This window comes from Battus philenor, unplaced genomic scaffold (assembly GCF_028537555.1).
Source record: "Battus philenor isolate CCGP_79_NKW_IND1 unplaced genomic scaffold, ilBatPhil1.0.hap1 SCAF_8, whole genome shotgun sequence".
In the NCBI taxonomy this organism is placed as follows: domain Eukaryota; kingdom Metazoa; phylum Arthropoda; class Insecta; order Lepidoptera; family Papilionidae; genus Battus; species Battus philenor.
In genome coordinates, this window is record NW_027181748.1 from 7,897,501 (window position 1) to 7,909,458 (window position 11,958).

An 11,958-nucleotide genomic window follows, 5' to 3' on the forward strand; every position below is an offset into this window, starting at 1 on the left:
ATATATATATATATATATATAGGTTTTAACATATAATAAGGCTTTGCGTTAATAATTTAAATTAAAGCATAACTTAACTTGTTTAACCAACCTTGTAATAATTTTATAACCCTTAGTTAATTCAACGTGCGCGAGTTGTTTGTAATGTCTTACAAATACTGCGAAAACAATTGTTTTAAAATTTTTCGTTCACCTAAATAAATAGAAGCTATTTATGCTGAAAAAGGTAAGTTAAGTTTATTTAAAGCTTTTATTAAAATAAATAACACTAAATTTTCGACATATATTTTATTTAGAGATGAATTACCATTACCGCGACAATTTTCATACACGCGAATGGCAATGTCAGTTTTCAATAGTTTACATGTAATCAATCTTGAAAAACCCTAATTCCAAGAGTCAAAAATATAAAAGAAAGCTATATAATACAAGGCATTTACGATGAGAGATTTTGGAAAAGTTTTTGGGAAGATTTTATGTAAGCTTTTATACATTTCATTATATAATGACTTGATGATAGTAGCTATCAATATTTAAGGTTTTACAAAACCTGCTATATGACATAAAATTTTACTTTTTACGCTAGCCACTTTATTTTAGTCGATTGTAACGAGTTTCTGTCTCAAATCTCATTAACTTGATAATTTAGTAAATGAAGTCGGAACATTAATGCTACTATGTTATAAATGTCACGGTACTGTATCTATGGGAGACCTAACACTAATAATTTTAACTAATAAAGTTATTCTCTTCTGGAAGTCTATTACTTAAATATATTAGGTATCGGTTTACTTTTACCATAATAGAGTTAAATTAAACGGTAAGGTATTTCAACGTTGCACTGGTAATTACTAGAAAATTATTTATGAAGGTTCATACAACCTAAATAACCGTGGTTATCATCTAAAATTTAAATGAAAATTTTTGTTCCAAAGTTGTTTTGTTTAGTTGAACATTATTTATCAATAACCTGGTATGATTTTTGAATTAAGTTAATTTAAGTAAATTATATACAAAACATGATTAATGCTCTGTTCGAAGAAGAGAAAGAACCGAGAGCAAAAGGATGAAGACATTATATTGGTAGGCAAAGGAATAACGGATCATTTTTAAAATAATGTTTATTTCTATACAGTGATAAAAATAAATACTTGTGTCGTTAAATCCTTAAAGGGGTTTCGTTTTAGTATGTTATCTTATAACTTTAAACGGTAAACAATATTCAAGAAAGGCAAATTAGAGTTCCATCATGCATTTCCACAAATACGTACGTACGGTCATCAATTGACACGTTTTGCTTCGTGATTACACAGATAACAGTTTACTTTCTATACCAGTAAGCACCATATAACATACAGGGGTTAGTAAAGCGATTCATTTGTGTTTTAACCTTGACAAGAAAAGGTTTTTACTTTGATTTAATCTGTACTATTTTTGAAAAACTATACACTTGACAGAACTCCAGAATTTCTCAGGTAAGCTATAATATCCAGTCTGGTATTAAGTATCACTTCTATTAGTAGAAATAAATAAAAGCATTTTAATAGTATCACCTAAGAAGTTATTATAATAACTTTTTAACATTTAATTAACTTAGCTGTCGGTTACAAACGCTATTTGAATTGATTATCCTGTTATAAATGTACTCGAAAAAAATATTTGAATGTTTCAATAACAAGGCAAAAGTTATAAGTAAATTCAACAAAAAAACTACGGCAGTAAAATTCAAATAAGACGGTTTTCGAAGTATAGGCAGAACCCCGTCTGCTGTGTTAATATAGAGTAAATATGAGATCAGTTGTATGATCACGTCGAAATAACGTAAATTGCTGAATTTTGATGATTATTTTATGTTACAGTAAGGCTTAAATACGTATTAATTGATTTAACTACTCCGTTTATCTTTTTATCAATTACAATTCCATAATAATTATACAAAAATAAAAATAGAAGCGACTTATTAGTTAGTAATCACATTTTTTTATTTTATATATATATATATATATATATATATATATATATATATATATATATATATATACAATGAGTACCGGTAAACAGTAGTCTACATTCAGCGTCCTTCGATGACTGTGATTCGTTGCATTTTTTGCAGTTTCATTTTTATGTTACAGTAAATAAAGAAATTAAATCACACAGAGGTCATTCAATCTGTAAAATTACTTATGACTTCAACTTCCTGATTTCAAAGATGGTAGACTCAAGGTATACTTACCATCTGGGGATCACAATTTTTGATCCAATTTATTTTCCTAGTACTCGATCGCTTATGTTACATAGTCTAGCTTTTTTATATTTGTACAAAAATTTAAATGGCTTTGTTATATTTTAATTCTTTTACCGTCAGTTATATTGCTGTAAATTTTTCGAATATAATAAAATGAAAGAAACAAAAAAACTAAAAACAATAAAAATACTACAAGTAACTTCCCCATAAATATCTTCGAGGGAGGCCCTGGCCTTGCAGTAGGTGTCTCTTAGTTGAAACGACGAATCAAATAAATGTAAAAATCGCTGTCTTAGTGTCTAAATAAATAAAAACGCAAAAAAAGTCGAATTCCTCATTTCTTGCCACGCCGATATAATGTTCTGTAACCTAACACTCGATTTTGTTCTTTCAGATTGTGTCGTTTCGACATATTTCTCTCGTATATTTTGGAACAAGACTATATCAGAATGAATTACGTGACAAAAACATTTTTCCACGTTATGAGAACTAGTTGTGTATCGCTTCTGATATTGATGTCATTTGCCAGCTGCCACGGAAAGGAAATAGAAGAAACGGAAGCGTATTTAAGTCATTTTATTGCAGATCTGTGGCTTGAAGGAGCTGATGTGCTAAAAGTTGTTTGGAAGGATTGCTCAAAAAAAGTACTTTACTAAAAATATAATTTCATGAAAATAAAAATATATTATTTTGCGAAATCATTAGATTTCAGTTTTAACATTAAAGTTTTAACATTTTTTAAAGTTGCACAAAAGAAATTTCTCTTAAACCAAGATATTTGTAGGAAAAACAAACGCTTTTCTCTGATTTCGGAAGAGCTTTGTTTCATGCTCGGGCATCTCAATTATTAATGAGATACAAAGAAAACAGTTTCTTTATGAGGCATAAACATTGTTTATATGCATGTATCCCGTTTAAGTTAAAAGAATCTTCATCGATCGAGTTATAATTGGCTTGTTCAAAAACTTCGTAATTATTGTCTTAGGTATAGCCTTAAATTAAGTGTTTGTAGAAGTATCGCTTATGACAAAAAGGTTTTCACGTTGTTTAAAGTATTATGATCAAAAATAGTACATGACAAAAAGAAGATATGACATATCGCGATTATTTTTATTCCACATTGTTATGAATATGCTGTTGTATAAGTGCTATTATTTCACTGAGATGTTTTATTATTCCTTATTCTTTGATAATGTCTTAAATTTCAAGATAAATTGGTCTGCTAAAAATAATAATTATCATTTCTATAAACTCTAGGAAGTTTCATACGCATATGTCCTTAATAATATAATAAATATAATATAACCCATATATATGTGTAGTCGAATGGCTAATTTGAATCAGCGGCTTATGTTTAGCAAACCATTACCTAAACCTGTGCAAAATATGAAGCATAAATATAGAGCAATGGCCTAAATTAGTAATTTTTAAAATATTATTTTCTTTCAGTTGGTAGACGTTAAAGACGTTATCGTATATAAGGAGTATTTTCCAAAATTTAGTCGATGCATAAAAAGAAAAACTTTACGAGCTCTAGATAAATCTCTTAGTACCGACGTAGTACCAATTGTTGATGGAGTAAATTTAGTAAGGTTTGAATTGGTTGACGCATCTGGGAATACTTTATTAATCAATAATTCCAGGTAAATTATTTTACAAAAATTTACTTAATTAATTAGCAGTCGTGCAAAAGTATTAAAAGGGGTATGCATAAATAAATACAATAAATGTATAATTTAAATGTTATGTTTGTTAAAAATATAATTTTTAAATATATCATTAAAGCCTGCATCCAATTTATTCTTTATTATTGATTAATGTTTTGAACATGCTGTAATGCTAAGTTATTGACCGACAAATTATGTCAACGTCGTATTAAATGATGGTTTCATATTAAAGTTTCGCAAACGTGTGCTCCAGTTACAGAAATATGACGAAACAAAGGTAGTAGGTATCGCTTGCAGAAATAATTCTGTCTAATCTATACAGAGGATTATTATTTATAATTTGTGCAGATTATTATTAAGCGTATATTGTTCCTGTTGTTAAAAATTTTATATTAGGATCAATGGATATCTTTTGTAAAGCTCACTGAGGCCCTGTGTAACGTTCAAAACAAATCTTAGTTTCTTAAATATATTTTCCCTTCACTATTTGCGAACTACGACAATGATACCATTCCAATAAAAGTATGCAGTTATCCGAGTCTCAAAATAGCCTATCATTGTTATCATTTCAGCTATAGGATATCCGCTGTTGGGGATAGGTTCCTCCCATATATTTTAGATAAAACCAGCACATATCCAGCGTTTTTCGCCGACAACAATGTTTTTTTTTCTGCTTGTAAGTGAATATTTTACGCTGCGCTTGCCGATCCATTGTCTTCACTGCGAAATATTAAGACCCCAACGGCCATCTGTTCCGTGCACTATGTGGGGTTGCCCATTATTACCTCTTCAACTTGTCAATCCGCTGAACAAAGTCGGTTACTTTTGTTATGTACTCGATTCTGCTTTGATCTCGTTGAGACAATTCAGGCGAGATGAGTAACAACGTTTCAGTCACGTATCCGTAATTAAACATACAATTCCGAGTACTTCTTTTGTTTGTTAGTCAACACAATGTATGTTATATAAACATGCTTTAATTTTGCAGCCCTTGGACGGAAAAGGAGCTCGAAGAAGAGGAATGGCGAACACTTGCGTTGCAACGTATAGCGAAAACATTTCACACTCATGTTATCAAATTTGATTTCAATGACACAAATATTTTCGATAAAGGTAATCCTTCGGCATAATTTTAGTTTTACCTTATTACTTTTTTGTAATACCTTGTGATATAAAAATTGTTTAACTTATATTTATGGAATATACTAGATACGGAAAAAAGTAAGTACGATGGCTCCTGAATAGATTATTATTATATTATTTTCTTTACTTCCTGTTTATTAACGACGGCAATTTATTCATTGTTATACATAATAGATATGTATGTGTATATATATGTATATGTGTATATATATTCATTGTTCTTAAGTAGCTCTTAACATAAGATTTTTTGGGTGGTTAGCTGAGAACCGTGGCAGACGCCGTCACCACTTAATGACAATGATGATGTTTGGAATTGTATCAATCGGGATGGTATTGGTCCCTATGGGTTTCCAATTTCTTGCTGTGCTCGGAGGCAAAGCTCTTGTTTTGGCCAAAATGGCACTTATCCTGGCATCGATACAGGGCCTTAAAAAGGTAAATATCTCCTTCCATTATTTATCATTACTTTATAGTATTATTAACGTACTAACAATATGAATACATACGTAATAAAAATAAGACCTAACAACACTAACCTGGAATTAAACTTAACATTCTCTTTTAGGTAGACACTAATTATGAAGGATATTATGACAGGGGAAAGGTATGAAGTAACTTAACTGATGCAATAAATGGCTTTAATTTCTCTGGTGCTTAACATCTATTTTCTGTAATCTTATCTTAATTTATTAAATTGTGACACGCAATTTTATGCTTACAGCACTTACTAATATGTTACGTTTGTAACCTGTTGATAGATGTTCTGTTCCAGATTGCTTCTAGTCCGCTGAACTACGGATTCTATCATTCATATCCTTTCGAGCATTATGACAAGAGAACTATTGACAACTGGCCGTTACTCTCCATTATTCAGCCAGCTCTTACATCAAAGGATAACACATGGCTAAAATCAGAAGAATCGAATTCAAATATGGAAAATAAAAGGGATAAAATAACTAAAGAACCATCAAATATAACTAAACGTTCTATTGCGGTGGACTGGAAACCATATAACTTCAAAGATACGAAACCGATTTCTGAAGATAAAGTTTTCCCTGTTTATCCGGGAAATGTACCGACAGTATTTACAGCCGTCAATGTACCTTCTCCTATTATAGACTTAACCACAATACCAGGGGAAGTGCAAGCAGATTATGCCTTAGAACTTCCGTACAATAACATGCGATTTCAAAGTCCCACTACTGTCGTTCCATCTTGACGTTTTTGTAAGATTATTTCAATCATTGATAAATGTAGTGTCTAATATATACACATATTTCACTCACGTTTTATATCCCGAAAGATATGTACTGTTTAATTCTTATTAAAAGAACTAAATTTTACGGTAATAATAGTTTATAATACACACACCTAATGTGATTTTCTGTTTCATTTTAATTTTTCCTCTGGTTTAGCAAATCCTTTCTTATAAAAAAAATTTATTACAGTGTTTGCAAAAATATAATTCTTTATGAATATTTGTCGACCATTTTCTTATGTTTCCTGAAGAAATTGGTAATCAATAATTTACAAAATCATAACTCAAATTTAAAAGCATAACTTAAAAACACAACATTGTAATTCAATATCACGTGAACAGTATAAGAAAATTTTTATACAACTTAAGTAGCTCTTCAATCTCCGCTAACTGGTAACTAGGTACTCTACGATTATGAATAATTATAATAATAATTAGCGAGTGAATATTAAATCCAGTCTTACCATGTAAACACTGACTGAACAAACATAATAACCACTTTACACGAGAAACATAACCAGCCAAACTATAAAACGTTAAGTGCTTAAAGGTTATAACTGAAAATAAAAATATCAATATCCATTAACGTCTATAATAATAAAATTCTTATATTCAAGGGACATTTAAAATGTCCTTTACATGACTGAGGAGATATCATAAAATACTATCGCCTCAAATATTATACATACGTAAACTAAGTACAACATACATTTGTATAAGTTAAATTAAAAATTTTATCTTATGAAGACACTAAAAATATTTTTTGTACACAATAGCTGTTTACATATTGCCAATTTCCTATTAAATTGCACAGCGACGGTTTGAAGGGATGAGTGTAAAGCTTGACCCACTGTAATCGTAAGCAATTTCGTCGATAGAAATACAAGTATGTTTACAGTATGAAAACGCATATTACATAAAACGAGACTAAGATATTACGTTTAAAAACGAAATAATTCTTATGGTAATTTCGTGGTAATTTTTTTAATTGATATTTAATCACACAACTTAAATACAATAACCGTTATGCAAAGATAATAGCGATGCAATTTCTATGTATTGACACTATGACATAACTTTTAACAGCAATCGAAGTTTAGTATGTCGTTTATGATGGGACTTATTAGAAGGTTCAAGGTCAATCTAATAGAATGGGTTATTACTCGGAACTTCATTACGAGGTCGAAAGAGAAATGAGGAGATCCACGTTAGAACCAAAGTCACCAAAGTAGTTTGAAGAATTGCTCATCTGAAATGACAGTTAACGTCGCTTGTGCAACCTTGAATGGCGGACACAGTCTGGTAACAGGGTGACCCTTCATTAGGTGGACCTACAACATTGTCCGAGTTGAGGGAAGTCGCTGGATACGAACCACGAAAAACCTGTAATCATGGCGCTCTTTTGGTGAAGTCTATGCCATGCAGTGGGTTAATGTCAGCTGATATGATGATGATGAATATGAAGCTGAAATCACAATAATTTCAATCTTCACTCGTCTAATCGATCAGGTCAAGATAGTGTTTAATTTCAAATTTAAAAACCTTAATGCTTTACTTTGTGTACGATTTGGTTATCAAACTGATGAGAAATCGAAAACAAAAAACAAATGTTAGACATGCGATTCATGCTTAACTTTACCATGTAGCCTTTGTCGCAGTGAAAGGGTCGGATCTATTGCTCGATTCTTTTATGAGCTCATGCACCTTTTCGAACTGCAACAGCCTGCGTCGCATTTCGGTGCGGCCAGAAGGTCGAAATAGCAAAAATTCTATTCAAGCTAAGGAAATCAATGTATTGTCGTTGACCTTCAGTCAGAGTAGTGCCGAGTACCTCTTTACTTCCTTTTTAGTAAGCTCCTTCGAGCCTCGTGCCAATTTTATATATGTACATCTGGTTTAGATTTACTATTTAATTTAATTTATAGTAAACATAACAAAAGAAATACACAGATTTATAACAAAAAAGTAATGTGGGCGGTCTTATCAATAGAAGCAATATATCATCATCATAATGTCAGCCGACAAACGCCTTAGGCCGACATATGTCTTTTCAAAAGATCGACGCTGCATTTATCGGCTCGTAATTGCCACTCAGGATTTTGGCTCATAGATAACCGTAGTTTGCAAATATAAGGACATGTGGAAGGGTGAAAAGAGCGAAAGGAGCCGTTGGTTTCACCATGGGGTACTACGCCTACTGCCACCTACGCAATTTGTTTTGTAGATTCAGCAAATATTCCAATTAAACAAAAATATTTGTATCGTAATAATATTTATTACATGGACTGCGATGCGACGTCGAGCTCCTGCTGGGAAAAAAGATTAGTGAGGATAACGACGCCTTACCGATAAACAGTGACGAAGACAAGCTTGCGTTCCTGAAATGTTTCAGAGCCATAATTGAGGAAGTAATTAATAGGAATAAAGGTGAAAATGCTACAAGTCGGGCAAGAAATTAAAGGAGAAAAAACACTAATGTGAAGCAAAATAAACTGAAATAAACAAACCAGAAACCTATGTATTTATGCAAAAATTATTAAATTGTGAAAGTAAAATAAGTATTTTAATTAAGGATGATGTATATTATAAATAGATTTGCATGCCCTGTCCCATAAATATAATAGAGGAGAGCAAGAGGCTCCCAATAGGGGGTCATTTTAATAAAAAAATGTTTTTTACACCTTGCACTTGCTTTTATTAACTAACAACTATATTGTTAATTTATACTCGTATTAGGTAGATTTACATCATAGGATTAATAAAACATTATGTTCTTTTCAATGCTTAATGTATGTACTGTTAAATTTCATAACTATATAAATGAATATCCTTAGGTACTGATATGTCACAAGAAAAATATTGCTAAAAGATTTAAAAGAGATTTAAGAAAAAAAGAACTCATTTATGTCATTCTCTGTTTTATTCTTCTCAATTAGTATGTTTTTATCTCAAAATGTGTTATTTATATTTGAATTAATTATTCAAATTGTTATTGACATTGTGAGCGAAGCTCCTTATACTTTTAGAAAACAAGCCTAGAACTCCCCATGTTAATTATCTGGCTCTGGCAGTTCTATCGCATGGATTACGGTTCCAGGGAGCTTAAACCAGGACGCTTTGTTGATTTTCCCCGGCGTAGAAACTTTGGGTTTTGATATTAAAATCAGAAAGCAAACTGTACTTACTTAATATAGAAAATTACATAAAAAGTATAATCTGTTACTTCGGTAACGTAAAGTAAAGGAAGAAATTTCATTTGTTTTATACTTGTTGTAATACAGATTCGAATACGTTTTTTTGCATTAATTTTAAATAAGATTAATTTTTGGTCGTCAACTGTACATCTTTTTATCCTTGTCTGTATATTTTAAAAGATATGTGCGAATTGGATTTACAGATTGTATCGAAGATCGAAATATTAATTTTCCTTTTAACCAAACACATTGTACGTTACGCAATTTAATATTTTATTTATAACGTACCGCAGTACGTTGTAAATAAGTTACTAAATTACCTTTAAGTTATACAGGGTGATTGTTTATAGGTGTAAAAGCTTTGAAAAGGCAAAGTGCTGTACTTTGCCTTATGATTGTCAACAAAAAAACTTTTAAGTACACATATTTCCAAAAAAAGTGGAAAGTGATGTCTCTGAAATTTATGTTTTTTAAGGGAATGCGACTGGCCAATGTCTTCTGGCAGTATATAATCTGCAGGGACAGATAGTAAATAGTTATTAATTTTAATAAACAATAATTTAAATTTTGAAAAGTTTTTTGTGACAATATTACAATTCGCTATTTATTATTTCTGAAATCATTGTGTTTAGGATAGGGCGTACAATGCATTAATTAACAGCAAATAAGCTATACATTCACCCTTTTAAAGCTTTTACACCTACAACCAATTACTCTGTGTAATGGTTTGTCCCACAACCATATTAACTTTCAAAATTCAGGTGACATTTGAAATGATCGAGTCCGCGTTAACTACGGCGTATATAATACATACAATTCACTCACGCGCTTTCGGTGGTGTAATATATAGATAGAAATTTTAATTTGTTATATAGCTACGTAAGTATTTATTAGGTCTGCACTGCCTTATGTATAGTTTAAAATTTTTTAATGAAGGCTTCTACAACATACATAAAGAACTTCACTGAGTTCTACTCGGCAAAAGAAATTTTTTAACCAAATTTCAATTATATGCCTCAGGCTTTAGAGACATCGTGATGAGTCACTACAGAGGTGGAAATCTCTTATGTTAGTCCATTTCAAACTACTCGTCAAAAATAGCTTATTTACTATGCTTATTGCTCGTTTTGATTACTTGATCAGATCCCAGAGTTAAACGTGTAATGCTTTAAATAAAATGTTTAATATCGCTACTTGCTGAACAATCCACCAATATAACCTTAATGATAGCATGTGATAATAAAGACTACTACATTTTTTACCTCATGCCTGAAAACTTAAAACAATTGCTATCATTTACGAGTCGTCCGTGACGTGATAACTTTATAGTTACCCTAATCTCATTTAGCTTAATTGATCTATAATGTACATGTATTTGGGTACAGATTACATGTCTCTAATTAAGATGTTATTAACACTGTTTAGTTTTATGATTAAATGGTATGATTATGTAAATAAACGTCTTAATTATTGTTGATTATAACTTTTCTAATTATCCGCTGTATTAAATTATTTGCTAATTAACATTTAGCTCGACACCACCAAAGCTGTTACAAAATTATGTTCCGAAAATTAATACATCGATCTTGTGAAGTTAAACAGCGAACATCTCATACAGAGTAGAGAAAAAAAACAATAAAAAATTTAATTAATAGGCTTAAACTTATTATAAGCATATTTTAGGTTTTTGAGTCTATTTAATTAGATTTATGCTTTTTTACTTACAAATTTATTTTTTATTTATTTCATACCATATTACGTAATAAAATATACCTGAAAATAAGCCATTTTTTTAATTATGGCCGTCATCAGACAAAGGTCATCTCCTTAAATGATAATGATTTGTTTATAATAAGAATAAGGGATTTATACTACAAACTGGTGAGAATATTTAAGTTTCTGAACAACGGAAGACGACTTTATAATAGTCTTCAGTTTGTTTAAACTGATGCTTATCTTTTATTTTTAAAGGAGATTCTTCAAAAATAATCAAGCATTTCTTGTAACTTATAAAGTACACCACAGGAGCCCCTTATTAATAAACATTCTAGCATCTTAAGGACATTCTAAAATTGATTGTAATTTACATAATTTAAACCTGATAAGAAAATAAAATGTAATCACAAACTTTCGTTCGTCGAAGAAGTGATAACATTTTTTAAAAATTTAATTGACTTCTATTCTTTCAGCCAACCACACATTGCTGTTATATCTATAACTTAAAATAAAGTATTTTTTTAAAGAATTGTCCGTTTTATACAAAAAAATGGAAATGATACGATGAAAATGAAACAATTGATAATTGTAATATTGAATGTGATTGTCATTAAGTGACATCAGCGCATATGTACGTAGGTGGAAATGAAAGCGCATTAGAGGGTGCGCAGTAACCCTCTCAGGCCCTATAAAGGGAGCCTAGCAAACCCGCCCCATTCACAACTTACCCGACTC

General features: G+C 30.7%; 1 protein-coding gene across 1 annotated transcript; it reads left to right on the plus strand.

Moving 5' to 3' along the window:
* The first annotated feature begins 2,209 nt into the window (after positions 1-2,209).
* Positions 2,210-6,274, plus strand: Osi23 (DUF1676 domain-containing protein Osi23). Its single transcript, XM_068775340.1, has 7 exons — positions 2,210-2,223; positions 2,640-2,889; positions 3,695-3,888; positions 4,901-5,025; positions 5,315-5,490; positions 5,621-5,659; positions 5,828-6,274. The coding sequence occupies exons 1-7, from the start codon at positions 2,210-2,212 to the stop codon at positions 6,272-6,274; spliced, it is 1,245 nt and encodes a 414-aa protein (XP_068631441.1).
* Positions 6,275-11,958: the final 5,684 nt, after the last annotated feature.